The following is a 21,197-nucleotide window of genomic DNA, read 5'->3' as shown; positions in this document are numbered from 1 at the left end:
CAAACAGATTTATAAAAAAAACCTCTCAGGGATGATGCTTGGTCCTGTCAAGAGGACAGGGGACTAGACTTGACCTCCTGAAGGCCCTTCCAGCTTGATGAGATATGTAACTCACTTGCTCTCTCCCCCTACGTTATATATTACACACACACACGATTCATTGACATGGAATTGGGAGCACACTTTGGGTAGAAAGGCAGAATGGTGTCATAATACCACTTTGTGGAAGTGTGTGTATGGTGGAGAGCCGGTCAAAGCAGCTCTCTTTCTCACTCTGAGCTGATGTTATCACCACTAGAAACAAGGTTTTCATAGTTAACATAGCTAGGGAACACAAGGCCATTCACTCAAATGGTGGTGTCAAAGTATGAAGGACAAATTCCAAGCCAGATGTATAAGTTTGCAAGAAGGCATAATGTTTTGTAAGCCTTTGCAAAACCGTCTTACAATCGAGTGTATACCAAGAAGTCTTCTATAGGAGGATGGAAGGCTGTGATCACCAAAAGCTGGATTCAGAGTCAAGACAGTGATAGGTGACTCTCTTTCATGTAAAGAAAGTAGTCAAGATCATATGCAAAAGGACTCTTGTGGATTGTATGCCCCTTCAAGAGCTCCAAGACAAAAAGCAGTTCTATTTGGAGAGGTAAATTTTCTGTATTGTTTCTCATCACCATCACTCTTTCCCATTGTGTGAAGAGCCCAACAAGATACAGAATGGCTGGTGCTGTGGTACAGCAGAGAGTGGTCTTGAGTGACTCCTGATGGGACTGCTGTAGCAGCAGGGTTATCAATGTGACTGAGGTCTGGGATAGTAAGGCTCCTGTGAATGGTGATGATGATCATAGGGAATGTGACACGTGTTGCACTCTGGCACAAATGTCATGAAGAGAAGGCACTTCCGCAGTCAAAATTTCTATTAGTCCTAGAAGAACATGGTGATAGAAGGGGTTCTGGAAATTGACCACCCATTCTCAGTGAGCACTCTATTTAATATGCGGAGCAATAGGAGCAAGGTGAACGATAGTACCTCAGTGACTTATATCAAAGGTGATAGCCACTCACAGCATCCGGCACAGGTAACGGCAGTATTTCAACTTGTGCTGGCTGCATGTTCATCCCAGCAGCCTCTGCTTGGTCTGCCAGTGCCAATGATACCCACACTGCTGCTTCATGGGCTGCCGGTGCCACAGGCACTGAAGATGCTTTTGCTAAGGAGCGGCTTTTAGGTTTAGAGGTAGACACAACACGGGGTTTTGCGTGCCCAAAGTACCCCATCTATTTCCCCACAATCACTCTGGGCAGGGTGCACAATGGGGAAGGCTTAGTATTTGCCTGAGTCCCTCGTGAAGGAGGGATAGCGTCCCTGAAAGAAAGGGCATTGTCCAGTGTAGACAGCGAATCCGGCAGCAGCTCCAGAGCTTTATCGAAGAGGACCACTTTTAATTTCAGCTCCCTGTCTTCTCTGGCTCTTGCAGTCTGAAGTTACAGAGAGAGAGGTGTAGGTTGGATGCTAGGAAAAACTATTTCACCAGGAGGGTGAGGAAGTACTGGAATGCGTTACCAAGACAGGTGCTGGAATCTCCAGCCCTATAGGTTTTCCAGCCCTAGAGGTTTTTTAAGTCCCAAGTTGACATGGCTGGGATAATTTAGTAGGGGTTCGTCTGGCTTTGGGCAGGGGGCTGGACTAGATGACTTTGAGGTCCCTTCTGGCCCTAAAATTCTATGAATGATTCTATGCAAGAGTATTTTTTGAGGAATATGTGCCTCTCCAAGGCAGTGAATACATTCAGAATCTGAGGTGGGCATAGGGTAGCAGCAATTTAAACTTTTTTTTTTTTTAAATTGAGCATTAGACACATTTATATGTTCTTCTTGAACAAATTGAGTTTTGTTTTGTATCTTGTTCTCTGTTCTTTTAAAAAAGTAGCCATGTTAGCAAGCTATATACAAGGAGTGTAAAAACTGATAGAGGGAAGGTTCCTGCTTTCTTTTTTTTTTTTTCCCCATCTCTAACTGAAGTAAATGGGTCATAACAAGAACTCTCTGTATAGAAGCCAGGAAATAACTATACGCTATGTATTCTATCTACAGGTGTAAAGGGAGAGGAGAGAGCTGCACTCCATTTGCAGCTAAGGGCAGCTGAAAAGAAACTGAGGAGAGAGCCGGGCTGTGTGCACTATCCCTAACAGCATGAAGAGCACACACTGGGATTGCACATGCACAGACTCACTCAGTGCTGCTTGGAAAATTCTCCATGCTGCAGTGCTGGGCAAGCCCATCACCTACTGAGAAGCACCCATGGGGACAGCACACAAAGAAGAATCATTAGTGAACTGGACAAGGGGATTGATTTCACCCTTAGCAAGTTCGTGGGTGATGCTCAGCTAGGAAGAGGCAGATATGCTGGAGTGTAGGAATGAGGTCCAGCATGACCTAGACAAATTGGAATATTGAGCCAAAAGAAGTGAGATGAGATTTAACAAGGACAATTGTAGAGTCCTGCTCTAAGTACATAAAAATTCCAAACACTGCTACGGGCTGGGGACTGACTGGCTAAGCACCAGTTTTGTAGAAAAGGACCTAGGCATTATAGTGGATGAGAAGCTGAACATGAGTCAACAAATGTGCCCTTGTAGACAAGGAGGCTAACGACATATTGGGCTCCACTACTAGGCACATTCCCAGCAGATTTAGGGAAGTGATCATTCCCCTTTATTTGGCACTGGTGAGGTCACATCTGGAATAGTGTCCAATTCTGGACCCCTATTATAAAAAGGGTGTGTATGCATTGGAAAGAGTCCAGTGGAGGCAACAAAAATGATGAGACTGGAGAACATGATTTATGAAGAGAGGCCAAGGGCTTTAAGCTTATTTAGTCTAAATGAGAGAAGAGAAGAACGGGCAGTGGGGGGTATGATTTGATGGCAGCCTTCAACTACTTGACAGCAGGAGGAGCAGCAACGGACTCAAGCTGCTGTGGGACAAGTCTAAGCTGGATATTAGAAAAAACTATTAGTTGGAATTGGACCTGATTTGAGCAGGGGCTTGGACTTTATAACCCTCTGAGGTCTCTTCCAACCCTATGATTCTATAAGGCACAATCTAGCCCTAAATTATTAGATATATTGAACAATGGTTAAAATCATAATGAGAACATTCAGGATATACTGTAGTTAATTTCACTTTAAAACTGCAATTTAGTGAAAACTAAAACAAACAATTATAATTCACATCCAAGATATGATCTGAAATCTCTTACCCAGCTCTAAATGGTGGCAAGCCTGCTACAAGCTGGTATATTATACATCCAAGAGCCCAGAGGTCAGAACTTTAAAGGAATGGTGAGAAAAATAAACAACCCATATTAATAACTGTTTATTGTATGAAGACCTATATAACATTTAAAGTCATGGGCATTACTTATTCTCAGCTTCTACCAGTCAGGATACCACCAGAACAGAGTCAATGAAAGAGACTAATTCAGCACAATCCATATATTTTTCTTACTACATTATTTGGCAAGAGAAGCCAGCTAGTGCAGCTGGGAATAAAGAGAAGTAAAATAGATACGATAGAGGTAAATAGTATATAATGCAGGTACACATCTGAACAGGGCCACTGACAAGGAGGCCCCAGGGCAGCACAATCAATGGGCCCCCTGCCCCCTATCCTCAGACAGAGGCACAAGGCACTCCTGCCCAGGGAAACACTGAGCTCCATCCCTCAGAACCCCTAGTCAGCCACAACCCCATCTGCTGTCAGCCTGGAGGTGCCCCTCCCACCCATCACAGCCACCCCAGTCACAACTGCACAGCTGTCCCCGCAGAGGTACTTGTTGTAAAAAGCCTCTGCTCAGTCCAGTACAATGCTGATGTAAGTTCTGTGACAGTAGTTTGTTTTGTAGATGTAGCTTTGTTCTATATAGTTATATTTTGTTTAATGGGCTTTGTTTTGTAGGAACTGCTAGGTTTATATTAAGTATTATAAGATAGTAAGAAATTATTTATGAATACAATAAGTCTTGTAAGAAATCCTCACTGTTCCTTTTGTAAAAGAAATGTATTTCACAAGTGAGTTTTCCTTTGTGTCAGTAAGGAAAGTGTGTGCATGCACATGCAGGCCAGCAGCAACTGGATGGCCAGAAAATAAACTGAACCCTAATGTTCCTGTGCCCAGCTCAGCCTCTATCCCCCTCTGCCCACCCCCAGTTATCCTGCTTCCATCTCTCCCCTGACTCCTATCATCCCTTCCCCCACCCCCCTCTGCTCTTTTCCCGTCCCAGACCAGTTCCTCTGCCCCTTTCAACCCTCGCTCTCTGTAGTCCTGTACCTTCCTGTACCGCAAAGCTCAGCCCCACCCTCTCTTCCTAGTCTAACCTCCTCCAACTCTATTGCCAGCCCAACTGCCCACTCCCCACTAACTCATAGTTAGAATCTCCATGCCCCCTCCCACCCGGTAGATCTGCTCCCAGGGCTCCTCACAATCCTGTCACACTGCTACAGCAACACTATTTAAAAAGGTCCTGGGACACAGGCAAGGCAACAGCAGAGTCAGTGGTGATGATAGCAGCAGTCCCAGCCCCCCATAACTCCACCAACCCCTGATACAATTGCCTCCTTTGCCCCCAGATACAGTTGTGTATGCGCTTTCCCATGGCTTTAGACAAAAATACCTAAAAATCAAAAAGCTGTAGAGTTTCATTTATGTCCAACAGGTTAATGAAACTAAACAGAATTTGATGCACTTTTTAGGAGAACCACTCTGCAGCAAGATCTTTTTGGTATGATGGCTTGAAAAGCTACTTATTAACTTTATCACAACATACATTACACCTACTGTTGTAAAAGACTTACCATTAACTTTCCTTTTTCAGGACACAGCTTCTATCTAGCTAAAGAAACTACTACCTCAGAAACCACATGCTCCTTATAAAGCTAAAATGGATAGTATCACTTCGAAGGGGAGGTGGCTAACCTGCTAAAAAGTCCTTAACTAGACAAACTCTACAAAGCAGCAAATACAGCAGGCGTAATATTTATTTGCAATATTTCACAGCTGTGACATATGCCTATTTCTAAATCACTAATTGCTGTTATGGTGAGGGAATAGCTAGATACCACAGTCTGAAACTGACTATGCAGGGTGGACAGGGACCAAGTTGCGATGGGATTATTTATGTGAAAAAGATGTTAAATGTGAAGCCATGAGAGACACACAAAGATAACTCCTGGACTACAGAAGAGTTTATGTGTAGCTCAGGAAACACGAGTGGCTTGAAGGAATAGATCATCAGACTAAAGGACCTCTCCGCAAGAGGGCCATGACTCTCCTCCCCAAACACCTATAGAAAAAGCAACACATTCTATTGAATTTACAACAAAAGTTGCTCATGTTGGATCTGAATTATGTTCAAAATGGTCTATGGAAGGCTAGGGGCTGTTTGAATGCAAGCCCATTCCTAAAACTTCTTGGTTTATTACTTTGCTTTCAGGATAGCTATACTTTTCATCAGCAGCTTCCTTCTCATGACAAAACCTCAGTCCTGTAATACAGTCTCTCAAAATAGGGTTTCCTGGTAGTTTTCCAGAATTGGACTGTATCTCCTGGATGCCACTGAAGCCAAAATAGAAGATTTTTACAATGCTAAAAGTCCAGTGGCACAGCAGGGCTAAGGCAGGTTCCCACCCACTCAAAAGTGGCCAGCAAATCCCTGGGGTGTGAGGTGGTGAAAGGGAATCTCTACATTCTGCTCCCACCCTAGGGGTTGGCTCTGCAACTCCCACTGGCCAGGAGTAGTGTGGGGCCAACAGTGATTACCTTTGCCCTGCTGTGCCACCAACCAGGAGCCTCCAGAAGCAAGTGACAGCCAGCCAGAACCTGCATCCTAACCCCCCTCACACTCTAACCCCTTGGCCTCAGCCCCACCTGGAATCCGAAGTCCCTCCTAGTGCTTGCACCCCACATTTCTTCCTGTCCCCGAACCCCCTGCCCCAAGCTCATCCCACAACCCCTTTGCACACTCCAGCCACAGCCCAGAGCCCACAAGAACCCAATCCTTTGCCTCAGCCTGGTGAAAATGAGTGAAGGTGGGGGACAGCAAGTGATGGCGGGAGGGGGGTGGAGTGAGCAGACAGGGCCCTGGAGAAAGGATGGGACCTTGGGAAAGAGAGGTCAGGGAGGTGGGGCAAGGGTGTTTTAGTTTACATCATTAGACTTGGCAATCCTAGAGGCACTGGGAAGGAGGAATGGACACCAGACATGCTTGGAGAGAAAGGTGGAAAGAGGTGTGGAAGAGAGGCAGGAAGTGGAGGGGTTAGGGTGAGGCCTTAGGGAAAAGGGTGGAGTGTGAGTAGAGCAGGTGTTGGGGAGGTCAATGAAAAATTTTAAATCAAAATAGAGTGTCCTCAAGTTGCCAAAGTTTGAGATTCACTGCTGTATTAAGTCACTATTTCTGCAGAACCCAGAATTCATGAGCAATTTAATAAGTCAGCGCTCAAACAGAGAGCAACGTTTGTCAGTAAAGAAATTTATTTTGATTTAAGAAAGCCAAGATGCTCAATCAAATTTTCTTTAAGGTGTAAGATATTTTCAATACTATTTTTTCCTCTTAAAATACTTAAGCTAAGACCTTAAAATGCTCTACAAATACTACTTACCTTTTACAGGCAGATTTTTCTGTCAACAATTCTGGAGAAACATATTGTGCTGTCCCTACAAATGAGTTTGCCCGTGCTGGGAGATTTAAACAAAATAAAAAACACATAAGTAAACTATTCACTAAATAAAGTATATCTATTGAATAGTATGTAATGTAACACCACAGAAACCCAGCAAAGTTCTGTGTCTACAGGAAGTAGCTTGTTTTTTGGATGAGCAGTTAGAGAACAATTTCCCTTCCACTTTTATTCTTGGTAGAGGGCAGACAAACAAGTATTTTGACTGGCCTAGTAAATTTTCAGTTTTGCCAGACTACGGCTACAGCATATTGCAGTTGAAATATATTGGAGTGATCACATCTCTTTAAAAGGGGCCCATTCACCTTGTGTTCTGTTACTTGGGTTCCCTGCCTCTGCCCAGTACCTAGCACTTCATAAACCACACTCTTGAGGACCTAAAACCCTATAAATCATTCCTGCTGGGTTCCTCTCATGTTGCTAGCTCATGCTGCAACTAATCCTTTATTGCATTTGTAGCACATGCATGATTCACCAGAAAGCAAACCTGCTGGATCAGCAGCAATACTGTCTGGTGTAGCAACAGGCCATTGGGATTTGTATTGAGGGAGGAAGAGAGACTACTACTGGGAGCAAGCAACCCCATTCCAGTAACATTTAGCAATTCTGACCATATTTTGGAGAACCTTGGCCCTTTCACCCAACATAGGAATTACACCTTTTCTGCCTCCTCCTCTCTCTTAGGAGTCCTAAACAAGCCATGGGCATAAGTTTAAATAGTTACTCAAAATTCCTCCTCAGGGGAATGCCTTGTTGTGGTTAGTACTACATTTAGGGCCCTACCAGATTCAAAGTTATTTCTGGTCAATTTTAAAAATCATAATTTCACGAATTCAGCAATTTAAATCTGAAATTTCATGGTGGTGTTACTGTCTGGGTCCTGATCCAGAAAAGGAGTCACTGGGGGTGGTGTCAAAGTTACTGGGGGAGATGTGGTACCTCCAACCTTACTTCTGTAGGGCTACAGGTGGTGCACTCTGTTCTGATCTGGACAGCTGCAGAGCAGTGGCAGCTGGCCACAAGCCCAGCCCTAAAGGCAGAGCCACTGCCAGCAGCAGCACAGAATTAAGGTGGGGATGGAATGGTATTGTCACCTTTAATTCTGTGCTGCTGTCTGCAGAGCAGGGCCTTCAGTCAGCAACCACTACTCTCTGGTCACCTAGCTCACAAGGCAACAATGCAGAAGTAATGGTGGCATGATAGGGTATTGCCACCCTTGCTAACTGTGAGGTGCTGATTTCAGAACTGGCCAACAGCCACTGTTCTTTCAGCTGCCCAGCTCTGAAGACAGTGCAGAAATAAGAGTGGCAACAACAAGATTCCCCCCCCACCCCCACACACAAAATAACTGTCACACCCCTTTCACAATTCCCTTTTGGTCAGGACCCCCAGTTTGAGAAACACTGGTCTTACGTGTGAAGTCTGCATAGTATAGGAAAGCAGCACACAGAAGACCAGATTTCGTGGCAGAAGACCAATTTGAAGCCTGTGACATCTCTTTCATGGCCCTGAATTTCATAGGATACTAGGACTGGAAGGGACCTCCAGAGGTCATGAAGTCCAACCCCCTGCCCTCATGGCAGGACCAAGTACTGTCTAGACCATCCCTGATAGACATTTATCTAACCTCTTCACAAATATCTCCAGAGATGGAGATTCCACAACCTCCCTAGACAATTTATTTCAGTATCTGACCACTCTGACAGTTAGGAACTTTTTCCTAACGTCCAACCTAAACCTCCCTTGCTGCAGTTTAAGCCCATGGCTTCTTGTTCTATCCTCAGAGGCCAAGTAGTAGCAGTTTTCTCCCTCCTCCTTATGACACCCTTTTAGATACCTGAAAACCGCCATCATGTGCACCCTCAATCTTCTCTTTTCCAAACTAAACAACCCCATTTCTCTCAGCCTTCCTTCACAGGTCATGTTCTCTAGACCTTTGATCATTCTTTTTGCTCTTTTCTGGACCCTCTCCAATTTCTCCACCTCTTTCTTGAACTGCGGTGCCCAGAACTGGACACAGTACTTCAACTGAGGCCTAACCAGAGCAGAGTAGACCAGAAGAATTTGGGACAGCCCTAACTACATTCTGTGTTCCTTTGCCTAAATTAAGGCTGTCACTGCATGAAAAGATACATGATGGCTCTGTGTTCACCTTATGCTATTTGTACTTTTCCCTCTATTGAAGAGCAAGGCAAATCAGCAAAGTGTTACAATGCACAGCAGTTTGAAAGGCAACTGTTAAAAATAGACATGTATTAAACACTCTTATCCAGGTCTTTCTGTTGATAAACTGTATAATCAATTGTTTGACCAAGTTCTAGTTCATTCCGAAATTTATTGGAGCGAACAATTAACCGGTGTCAGTCAGGTTTTTTGCCCTGGTACAATAAAAATACACTAGAGGAAAATAGTTCTTTATGCTAGTCTCCAGGAAGCAGTCTCATGCAGTGCTGTTACCTTTATCTTACACAGTAGGTGTACTCATAATGTTACATCCCTATAGCCTTCTTTTTTATACCCTACTTGCTTACAAGTACAAGGTACTGTGTACATCACGAAGTACATTTAACGAATCATCCCTCCCTACCACACCACCCCCCACACCACCAGTTTTTTTCGGTAGTATGGTATACCTCTTTCTGTTCTGAACACATGCATTCAAAATACAAGAGTGACAGGGCACCTCCTATGTTGTCTCTTCCTTTGGGACAGTTCACTATTAGCCTGTGGAATAACCCTGTATCTGTTATGACAAAAAACACTGAAAAGTTATGACCAGTACAAAGAGAGTACACCATGCTACTTTAAATGTAACTTCTGACAATGTACATGATACCTTGAACTTGTAAAACAGATAGGACATAGATATCATAGATAACGCTATATATGCACACAAGCACTTGCACACGTCTGGATTATCCGCCATATAGTGGTCTGCATTTCCCTGTCCAAAAATGTATAAAAACACACTAGCCGTGTCTACACTAGCCCAAAACTTCAAAATAGCTATGCAAATGGTCATTTCGAAGTTTACTAATGAAGTGCTGAACTACATATTCAGTGCCTCATTACAATGCCAGCAGCCGCAGCACTTCGAAATTGATGCACCTCGCAGCCACGTGGTTCGTCCAGACTGGGCTCCTTTTCGAAAGGACCCCGGCAACTTTGAAAACCCCTTATTCCTATCTGCTGTTAGGAATAAGGGGATTTTGAAGTTGCCAGGGTCCTTTCGAAGAGGAGCCCCATCTGGACGAGCCACGTGGCTGCCAGCCACATCAATTTCGAAGTGCCGCTGCTGCTGGCATTCTAATAAGGCACTGAATATGTATTTCAGCACTTCATTAGTAAACTTCAAAATGGCCATTTGCATGGCTGTTTTGAGGTAGTGTAGATGTAGCCATCATGGTACATCAGGCAGACCCTGTCATTGGATGGAAAACTTTAAAAAAAATTAGAAATTTAATCCTCAAAAGCTGTACATTTCCCAGTATGTTCTCTCTGTACCATAGCAGTCACCTGCAAAAGCCAGGTTATTGCTAGCTATATTATTTTAAAGAGTGACAATGTCCAATGTCGGCATGGTGGGTGCTGCACTTTTCTTGGTAGTGATGGTGACCTAGGACACCGCCCCTTGCTCCTGCTCTTGGGTGCAGAGGGCCCTGCTTGCAGCCCATGAAGTTGGTGGAGAAGGTCAGTGGAGAAAGGGTCTGATCTTCACTCTGAGCCTCAGCCCCTTTCAATTCCTGTGTGTTTCTTACCCTCTCCCTGACAGAAAGGATTCCCATAGCATCAAGGACAGAGGATAAGAGAGTCTCCCATTTTCTGGTCTTTCAGTTCTCAGCAACACTGACAAGACCTTAACTGGTTACAGGTGCTCTAATTAACCAGTGGTAACCTTACTTAGTTTAAAGGGAGCCACATCTGAGTAAGCCTAAAGTTTATATATCTCTCCTCTACCACTGCTCCATGGCCCTGCTGTATTACATATGCAACTCCCTTCTGAACACCATGGCATAGAACTGCTTGGGGCAAGAGAGGATTGTTGCAACAAGCTATCTATGTTGCCATGCTGGCTTCTAGTTCTATGATGCATCCAGAAATGGGAGATACTGAAGAGAAGAATCTAGTCACTCACATATTCTTCATCTAGTTTGTATGCATCCATTGGAGTGGGGCATGGTCTGTCACAAAAATAACTTGACACCCCAGAAAGTAGCCCTGCAGAGTCTCCATGGCCATTTAAACCGTAGGCATTTATTTTCTACTATGGCATACTGTTGGGCAAGAACTCCCTGATGAGGTAAAGGATTGGGTGCTCCTTAACTCTGAACATCTGTGAAAGAATGGCCCCAACTCCTACCTCTGAAGGGTCTCCTTATAGAATGAACTTCGTCTTGAAATCTGGGGCTACGAGCACTGGATGACTGCAAAGCACTACTGTTAAAACCTATTCTGCCTCCTTGATCCACTTAACTATCTCAAGGTCCCAAACGCTATTAAGTCCATCAGAGAAACCACTCCTGTAGAGAAATGAGGGATGAAATGGTGATAGTACCCCATTATCCCCAAGAATACTCTTACTTTTTGTGGATATGTCGGGGCCATTTCCGTATATAGCCTCCACTTTGTTCCATCAAGGTTTCACCAGGCCCTTTCCAACTAGATACCTAAAGGTATCTGGCCTTGGCTAGTCCTATTGAACATTTGGATGGGTTGTGATGAGGTTAGCCTGTTTAAGAACATCTAGCACCACTTACGTTTTCCCCAAGGTGTCTCACCCAGTCAGGACTATGGATTATTATGTTGTCTAAACAGCTGACCGAATATTTAATAAGGAGTTGAAATAATCTGCCCATCACCTGTAGGAGAATTCTGAGAGCCCCATGGAGCCCAAAAATGAGGACAATATATTGAAGATGCCATCAAGTGCCTTGTTGTCCTCAGCTGAGTGTCTGCCAATGGCCTTTTGTGACATCCAAGGTGCTATGTATCAGGTCTTGCCTAACTCACAATCAGGTCACAGATATGCAGCATCTGGTAGCCATCAAACCGGGATACCTCATTTAGCTTCTGATGTCATTACAAAACCTCAGGGTGCCATCAGGCTTGAGGACCAAGACAACAGGGCTAGCCTACTGGTTGTGGGATTTCTCAAATTGCAGCATCTTTCCTCTCTGCCCCTAATACCTTCTGGTTTTGCCTCTGATATGCAATACGGCTCTATCACCACCCTTGTTCCGAGACAGGTGACAATGTGATATTGGACCAGCGTCAAATACACTGACTGCGTGAAAAACAACTCTTGGTTCCACTGAATTATCTCAATGACTTCTGTTTGTTGTTCTGAGGCTAGTTTGAGAGATATCATTAGCTGCCCTGTGGACTGTCTGACTTGGGTGGAACCATCAGGACAACCAGGCATGTCTCCCCATTGTGCCAAGGTTTCAGTGAGTTGGAGCAGATCTGCTTTGACCTTTGGTGGTCTGGCTGCTTTACCTTACAATTAATCTCCTCAACCACTTATGCGATTTCGTAAGACCCATGCCAACTGGCCAGAAGATTGCTTTCTGATGTTGGTACCAACGCCACCACCCATTCTCCTGACTGAAATTTCCATGCTTTCCCCCAAAGGTTGTAGTAGGTTCACTAGGCCTCCTGTACTTTCTTCAAATGCTCTCACCCAAAGACCAGCATCAGAGCACTGTCAAAATCCACCAAAGCTATAGTCTTGATGCAGTTTATTGGCATAGTGCACTCATGTAAAACATTGTAATCCACACCAGACTGATCAGACCACAAATCAGTCACAAAGACTGCCCAGATTACACTGCATGGGCTCCTACCTGTTGGGGCACTGGGCTGCTATGTGCCTCAACTCCCCTTATTTGTAACAATATCATCAATAAAGCCCTGTCTCAGCTCTCTGACTCACTATCCCAATTCCCTTTCAGACCTCAGGCCACTTGTTGCCCGTTCTTCTAGTTATGGCTTTCATGTAGTTCCTGATGATCTGGGGCCTCGGGCTCAGGACTGGCTTCCTGGAATACCATGTTGCACCTCCTGGAGTCCAGTCTGTTCATAGGCTGCCAGTCATCTCTAGGAGAATGACCAGTTCATCTTAGGTGGAGGGATCATTCCGGCCTAACCAGGCTTGGAGGCCTGAGGGCAGGCTCCTTGTACAGCAGTCCAGCACCAGAAGCTCCATTTTTTTTTTTTTTCCAAAATAGAGCTGAGAGCCTCCAGGCAGGACAGCTCCTAGCCAGGTAGTTTAGGTCAAACAGTTGTAACTGAATTGTTTTGTCTTTGCTACACTGACGTTCATGGAACCACTAGACTTGCAAGGCTGGCTTCACACCAGACATGCACAGGATCTCTGACTTCAAGCAGGGGTTGTCCACCCTCTCCTTTGTGGTCATATCATAGGAAGCCTTCTGGGCCTCTTGCACATAAGAATGGGGTGAGTATGCCCAACCACAGGTCCTCTCATAGGCGGGCAGGTATATGTCTTCGCTGTCTTCTGTTATTTTTTTGCAGACAGTAATTGGCCCATATAGTCCATACCATGTTATCCATGTGGCTCAGCTCCATAAGGGTCTTCACCTGGTTCACTTGCTTCCGCAGCACTGCTTGATCTTGGCTTGCCTGGGACTTCAGAAGGTGACTGGTCTCTTGCTGCAGCCGCACAGCTTCATGTTGCCCAGCTATCTGAACCTAGGTAGTCTGTCTCTGGGGGGTCATGGCTTGCATCAATGCTTTGGGCATGTCCTCTATCTTGGGGGCAGTCTGAATGTGACTCAGAGTTATGTTCACAGCGTGGAAATCCCAGCCCTGATATCATGTGACAACGCCTGATGTTGGTATGGCAGGTCCCATGCTTTTCTTATTGTGATGAGGGGATTAGCATGCCACCATTTGCCCCTGCTCTTCAGGTGTTAAGGGCCCCACCAGTGGTCCAAAAGGGAAGCAGAGAAGGGGTCTGCTTCTCACTCTGAGCTGCAGACTGTCTCAACCCTGTGGATTTCTTATCCTCTTCACTACTTGGATAGGTTTAGCCTCCGTCCTTGATGCTGAGGGAGGAAGTCTCCCAGCTCTGCTGAGGCAGCATCTCCTGCTCTCCCATTTTCTGGCCTCTGAATTCTTAGCAATGCACCTCCAAACTCCTTCCTCGCCTCACACAGTCTTCCAGAAACAGGAGATTTTTATGAGGATCCTGACAGGGCTTTAAATTAGCTATAGACGCTCCAATCTGTAGTAGCCTTACCTAGTCTACAGGGACCCATGTCTGAATTAGTCTGGGGCTTATGCACCTCCTTTCTATAATTCTGCCACTGCTCCCTGGTGCTACTGTGTCACAAAATATAAAGATTTCAGGGAGTTTGATACCCTGGGTTTTCTAATTTGCCATCATTAACTGCACCAAAATACCTGCCTTTTACATTTTAATTTAAGTAATTGACATAGAAGATAAATCCAAGCCCATTGTGACAAGTCCCTTGTCAGTGCCCATAGGGGTTCTGTGCTTCCTGGCAGTTTCTTGTGTACCTCAGAGACTCATGGTGGCCCTTTTGCTGCCTTGGGGCTCCCCAAAGGCAAGGGCCTCTGTTTACTGAGCCATTCTCAACACAGACAAGTCCCAAGTGAGGCAAAGACAAACCCCCTTCAGCAGGTCTTTGGGCTGTTGCTGTCCTTTCAGTAGGGCAACCTTCCAGGGGAAGGGTGTGGGGAGCCCACGCCTGCCCCCTACTCTGGGCTCTGGCCCAGGGCCCTAAGACAGAGGCAGTCAGTAGGGCTTCTACCCCTGCCCCAAACACAGCAGCCTCTCCCTGGGCCACCTTACCCACCACTTCCCTCTGGTATCTTCCCCCTGTACCCTGCTAACCTGCTTTGCTCCTCTGGTTCTCAAACCTCCAGCCTCTCTTCCTTGTGCACCTATCAGCTCCTTCCTCACTTCTGTCTGAGGAAAGTCTTTTACAGGGAGCTAGGAGGCCTTCACTAGCAACAGGTGTCTGATTAGCCTGTGTTGCTGGCTGACTCCTAATGAGCTCCAGCTGCTTATCCAGTCTGTAGGACTGCACCCTCTCCAAGCCTAGGAGAGGAACAAAAAGGCAAAATGCTCACTCTCCAGCAGGCTCTTGCCGTATACAACCTGTGATCTGTCACAACATGCTATCAGAAAAGACAAGAGGTTTCTTCTGGAAAGTCAGATATACAGTTTTGCTTCTTTTCTTCAGGTACACTGAAGAAATAATTAAGCTCTCTTTCCTATATTTTAAGCTGGATAGAAAACTGGATTTATCAAAAACAAACTAAGTTCTAAATTCACACTGTATGAACTGATCCACCTACAATTCTGAAGTTTTTTTTACAGTCAGAATTGTTTTAGGACACGCAACAAAACTGTTTAGACTACAGTATAACAACATGCAGTGTTCACAGTCGATGACATTTTAACTTAAACTGAAAGTGATTTGCATTTCAGGGAACTACTTTTTGTAGAATACAGCATCAGAGATATGACAAACAACATACCTTGTCTACTATCTGCAGATAATACTTTTGCTGTTCCAAAGTCCGTTATTTGAATGTGCATCTCTTCATTTAGCAAAATGTTCTCTGGCTTAAGGTCCCTGAAAAAGGTGGAGTCTCAAATTTAAAATTTAACATGTGAAAACCAAATAAATCACATTTTCAATTCTGAAGCTAATTATATTCTTAAAATGAATTCCACAAGTTATAGCACTTTACATACAAACATTTGTGTTTATAAATTAATCCACCAAAAATGCACAGGAGTTCTGTAAATACAGTATTATTGAAGCAATTTTGATTTAACTTTGGGGAATCAACATTCAGAATGGGGCCAAAAGATTTCATAAAGCTCATTTTTTTTTCCAATCCTTTTAAAAAGTTAAAAAAGAGTTAAACACAAAAGGGAGGTCTGCATGCAGCTCACTTATTCAACAAAATCCACCAAAAAGACGAGTACAAGTGTAAACCTTCAAATTTAAAGATCATATGGAAGACTGAAATGGTAACAGCAGACAAGACATTTACACTAATTTGACTCCAAAAACAAATCAGCAAAGTCTGAAATATTGGGAGCCCAAAAATGACCACCCCACAAAACAATGAATGGGACAGACAAAAACTATCCTAAGCCCATAACTATATAAAAAGACTTACGTACATACTTAACTTTACAAAATTGATTTTTGCAGCCCTCCAATTGTGATAAAAAAAATAAGGAGCGCATCAACCAACAGCTATATGCAGCAGGATGGTTCTACTAAACAGCAAACATGAAAAAAATAGTATGGTAGAGAGTTCACATTTATTGCATTAATTGTATTGTCAAAATTTGTCTAAATCATGGGTAGTAATATATTACAAAGGAAGGGTCTTCCAACTCTAATGCAATTATTTGTAAATGAAAGTGCTCTTGAGATCATCAAGATCCGCTTAGACGAATCCCTGACAAGCTATTATGGGAAGAACTGATGGAACTGAAGGGGGTTTTATCCACCAATGCAGAGATTCCAAAATTTTCAGAGTCACACACACTGACAGTCCTTTAAGAAAAGGAGAGAAGACCCCCTTGGTATAGGCACCATCTATACATAATTTTAGAGTGCATTTATTTATGCATCAGAGTCTGTTCAAGAACTCCTCCTAAACTAGGTGTGGGGAACCCCTGGACCATGATTCAAGTCTTGGGGCTCCCCTCCTTAGAATCCAGCCCAGGATGGGGCGGAGGGTTTGGAGCCCTGGATCAGGCACGCCTTGGTGCAGATGCAAACCACAAGCTCTTTGAGGAGCAGGAAGTGGGACTTGGCTGCACTGAAGCTTGTTGCTGGTCTCCCAACTTGGGGGAGCACCAGTGGAGCAGGTAGCCTGACTGAAGGCTTCCTACCACTGCTCTGATTGGCGATGTTTGAGGAGGAGGAGGAGGAGGGAGAGGGCACCGAGCTATGTACATCTGGGAACCTTGCAAAAGGAAGTGCACTCCTGTCACCTCGACCCTGTGCCCAGACTCAGCTCCTACACCTACTCTCATCCAGACCCCTATCTCACAACCTTCCTGCACTCTCCCCTCCCACCCACCCACCCCTTATCCCTGACAGACCCCTAACACCAAACCCTCCTCCTCTCCTGCCCAGACTCCCCTTCTGCATCCTCCACCCACAGCCCACCCCTGCACCCTCCCTCCAACCCAGCCCACCAATTTCCAGCCTGCTCTCCTTGCCCAGACCCATAGCCTTGGCCCCTATACAGTCAGGCACCACATCAGTGAGGTGTTTTTTGCTTCCGACTTCTGCAGCCCTTGAGTGATTTGTCCACAATTTAGTGGCCCCTGACATGAAAAAGGTTCCCCCCCATCCTAAACCATAAGAGGAACAAGGACCACAAAATTTGGTATGCAGCTTCCTGTTACCCAAACTTAAACCTAGGTCAGGGCTTTCTTGTGCCAGGAAAAACAGGAAGTGCCCAGAATCTGGACTGTGTCAGACTCAGACTCGTCACTAGGGGCATCAAGCACAGAAAGAGATTATACTGAAGAGTGACCACTAAGGGCAGCAGTGGCCGAATGGGGACAGGGCTCTTCACCCTTCTGGCCACTGGACAGGGTAAGTGCTCTCCTACTCCAAACCCTCCTCTACTGATTCTCTGCTGCAGTGTCAGACCAGTGATGGGGGGACAGCAGGGCTCCCCCCTACTTCCCCAGAACAGCCCCCAGGAACCCCAGTTCAACCACCCCTCCCCGTCTCCAGGCCTCAGGCCAGAAGCATGGAACACGGCACAACTCACCCCGCCTCCCCCAGAAGAGGGCAGACAATCCAAATCTCCACCCAAACCCCATCCCCCCCAGTAGACACTGGGGCCACAAAGCAAGCCAGGACATCCTTGAGGAGACACCAGAGCCAGGGAGCACAGCCCTGAAACTCCCCCCGGCCCCAGGACCAGCACCATCTTCATTGCCATTAGCAGCCCCAGCAAGCCACTGTCCTGAGACCTCCCCGGCCCTGGCCCTGCACCCCTATACCCTTGCCCTGTTTCTTAAAGCCTCCACCTCCTGACTTCTCCACCCCTAACCTCAGCCCTGCTCAACCCCCAAGCCACCCAGTCCCTTGCTTCGAGAACCCTGCTCCCCACCCCAACCTATTTCCTGCATTTGTCACACCTACCCTGAGCTCTCTAAGCCTTGCCTTCATTAATCCACCCCCACACCACAAGTCCTGAGTGCAACCCCTGCAACTCCCTGCCCTCACTACAGCACCCTGCCCTAAACCCCCTCCCCAACCTCTGCACTCTCTTCCACCCCCACTGCTTGGCGTGAGCCTCCCCACACACCCAGCCATCTATGCTGAGCACTCCCCACACCAATTCCTGTGCCCTGAGCCCCCTTGCCCTCTCTCCACCCACCCCACCACATTTTCATTGTACTGTACCTCATCTGTCCTTAAATTAAAGTCAGCATGTTCAAGAGGTAAGCCTGTGGTCATAGCTTGAGAATCTGAACAATCTCAACAGTAGTGATCTGGGGACAGTTAACACTACTGTAGCTATAGCTGTAGCTGCAGGATCAGAATAATGTCATCTAAAGAGACTTGAAGAGCTGTCTTCGCCTTAAAGAGCATCCTCCTACAGACATATTACTTAGCTCTTCCTTAAAGTCATGCAGGAATTCTTTCAGCAGCAGCAAAATCCAGTTCCTCAGGGAAGAAAAAGCATACTTAGCCAACACACCTTGATAGTTTCTTATCTGCATCCATGTGCTACCTGAAGCATATACTTTCATAACAAGCAGGTGGATTTTTGTTTTTTATTTCCTGGGAGTCAACGGTTAGGGGCACTACATTATTTGGACTTTCTGTGGGTGCTTGAGGGGAGGGATGATCACCAGAGGTTACTCCCAGGATGTTCAACAATGCCGGGTGAAAGTAAAAGAACTCCCACACAGCAATCAATCAAAGTCTGGGAAGCTAACTGGCAATCCAGGTCATCTCCCAAAACATGCTGGTATTATGAAAAGCTGTATGCCATTCTTTGAAGGGATGCCACCATGGTGCCCAGTCTTAGATGGGACTCTTCAGGAGGCCCTTCTGTGGAGTCCAGGGGGAGCCAAGAGGAGGAGGAGGAGAAGAAAGAGGCCAATGAAGGGGAGGATGGAGGCAATCAGCAGGGCCCGATGAAGCTTTTCCTGACAGCCTGGAGCTATTCACCCTCAAGCCAGTCTCCTCTACACGAACAGCAGCGCCACAAGAGACCAACCCTTTTGGCATTGCTTCTAGAATATTTCAAGCGAGTTGTGGCTGTGTTTAGGTATAGATTTCCTACACGGAGCACATTTTTTGAAACCAGTACAAGCAGGCTGTGGGTCAGATGCGGTGGATTTATGCCCCTTAGAACAGTGTGTTGATATTTCTGGGGGTGGAGCACTTATCCTTGGAGATTTCCAGGAAGGTCTCATCCAGGTACTCTTGCATTCTTTCCCACAAGGTTTTTGTGCAGGCCTGATTTATTGTGGCTTCCATGATTGCACACCTTGCCATGCCATGCAACCAGATAGTGATCTGGTATCATGGCGCCACACAGTATTCTGGCAAATTTTCCAGGCTTGTGCTTACACAGGATGAACCTTTTTTTTTTTTTGTTTGTTTTTTTGCTGTTATTCTTAGGATGGTGATATCTTCTTTGGCAACCTAAAGAAGCATGGAAATTTGGATTAGATTGTTTTGCAGTTCTCCCTGCCTGTTTAAACTTCCCAGCACCGCATTGCCACAGCATGTGGCTGGTGGGCTCTCCATCCTCCTTCCCTACACACGGCTGAAGAGCTCTACTGGCTCTCTCTCCTCCCATCACACTCACTGCTAGCTTGATCAAGCCGCTGAGAAACCTTTCCCCACCACGTGGCTGGAGAACCTTTTCCTCCACCTTTCTTAGGAATCCTGCCCCACCCAGCCAGCCATGCAGTTGGAATCAAACCCTTTCCCCTAACCATGCAGCTGCTGGGCTCCGTGGACCCTACTCCCAGACACCATCATGTCCAGCGCTAGCTTTCCCTGCTTTAAACGGCCTTTTGCCTACAAAGGATTGATCCAGGGACCACTGAGAAACCTTCCCCACACCTGCCCTGGCCTCTCCCGCCCCCCACCCACACACCCTCCTTCCCACCCAACCCCCTTACTTTAAATGGGCAATGTCTTACCATGTGCACAATGAAATGGTCCAGATAAATGACAGCATGCATGCTGCAGAGTTTGATTCATTGTCATCCTTAAGAAGTCAAAAGTGGCTTTGGGAAAAAGATTCAATGATAAGATAGAGGACCCATTCGTTCTATGGGTAAACACTTTGTGTGACTTGTACCTCACTTCTGACCTTCACTTTTCAGACATCGCCACAGTGGAACACAAGGTTGCTGTGATGAGGAAGTGCAAAAGATCCAAGCAGGACCCTTATTCTTCAGCAGCTGCAGAGGCCTGACAGAACAACTGCTGCTAGCTAGTGTGCCGCAGAGGAGTGGCAGCAGAGGGTCCTCAACCACAGGAGAGCTCAGCACAGCTCTTGATGGCTGTTAGAGAGCAAACTGACACCCTGCACTCCATGCTGGAGCTGCACAGGGACTCCCTAAGCAAGATTCAGTTCGCAGACTCCATTCCTTGCTGCCTGGGCTACCTTCAACTTAAATCACCCACCCCTCTTCATGGTCTCTGAATGCTGGGAAGGGCAAGGACAGTCTCTCATTCGACTCCCATGACCTCTTCCCACTGCAAAAGGTTATTCCACCACTCGACATCCCTTCTTTTTGCTGCAGCTTAACCCTTGCCCCACCAAATAAAAGTATTCTTTTTATGACAACCGCAGTCTGATTTATTGGTTTACAGGTGTGGTGGGGTGCACAAGTCTCTGCGGGGAGTAGCAGTGGTATCACAACAGCTAACTGCAGCAGAATCAGGAGGCTGCCCAATCATTCATTCAGTTGGAGATGGCTGATCAAGCCGCTGCTATCTCAAGGTCCCCAGAGGACTTGCAGCAGAGGGACACGGTGGGGGTTGCCAAACCTGAAGGGACCAATGAGACCCTGGAGGAACTGACCAGAGTCCAGGATCCTGGGCTGGTGGGTCATCAGTGGGGCCAACCCCAGGCATGGGAAAGCCAGGTGCCAAACATAGCTTATTTCACACATGTGCCCCTGCTAAAAACATCTTAGTCTTCCCGCGTAAAATACAAACATCACATCACTTTTGTGAAAGTAATCCTCTCTTTACGTCCCTTTTCCTTTATCATAACCCTAATCCCCAAAGAAAAAGTATTTTTTGTGAAAACCATGGTATGATTTATTGGTTCACATGTGATGGGGTGCACAAATCCTTGTGGGGAGTTGGGGTGGCATCACAACAATCCAGTACAGCAGAATCACATGGCTACCCAATTATTCATAAAGATATTTTTCAAAGCCTC

The 21,197-nt window shown here is 45.9% G+C and overlaps 1 protein-coding gene across 3 annotated transcripts in view; it reads right to left on the bottom strand.

Annotated features, from left to right (window-relative positions):
• Positions 1-21,197, bottom strand: part of PDPK1 (3-phosphoinositide dependent protein kinase 1) — a 107,233-nt gene that overhangs the window by 36,774 nt on the left and 49,262 nt on the right. For all 3 annotated transcript variants that reach the window (XM_075010269.1, XM_075010271.1, XM_075010270.1), the window contains exons 6-8: positions 15,264-15,361; positions 6,657-6,732; positions 3,260-3,328 (exon numbers count right to left, since the gene is read on the bottom strand). In XM_075010269.1, coding sequence (XP_074866370.1) covers positions 3,260-3,328; positions 6,657-6,732; positions 15,264-15,361 — 243 coding nt within the window. The remainder of the gene's footprint in view (positions 1-3,259; positions 3,329-6,656; positions 6,733-15,263; positions 15,362-21,197) is intronic.

The sequence above is a fragment of the Carettochelys insculpta genome, chromosome 16 (assembly GCF_033958435.1).
Source record: "Carettochelys insculpta isolate YL-2023 chromosome 16, ASM3395843v1, whole genome shotgun sequence".
In the NCBI taxonomy this organism is placed as follows: domain Eukaryota; kingdom Metazoa; phylum Chordata; order Testudines; family Carettochelyidae; genus Carettochelys; species Carettochelys insculpta.
The sequence above is the reverse complement of the archived record's forward strand: the minus strand, read 5'-3'. Positions and strand labels throughout refer to the sequence as shown.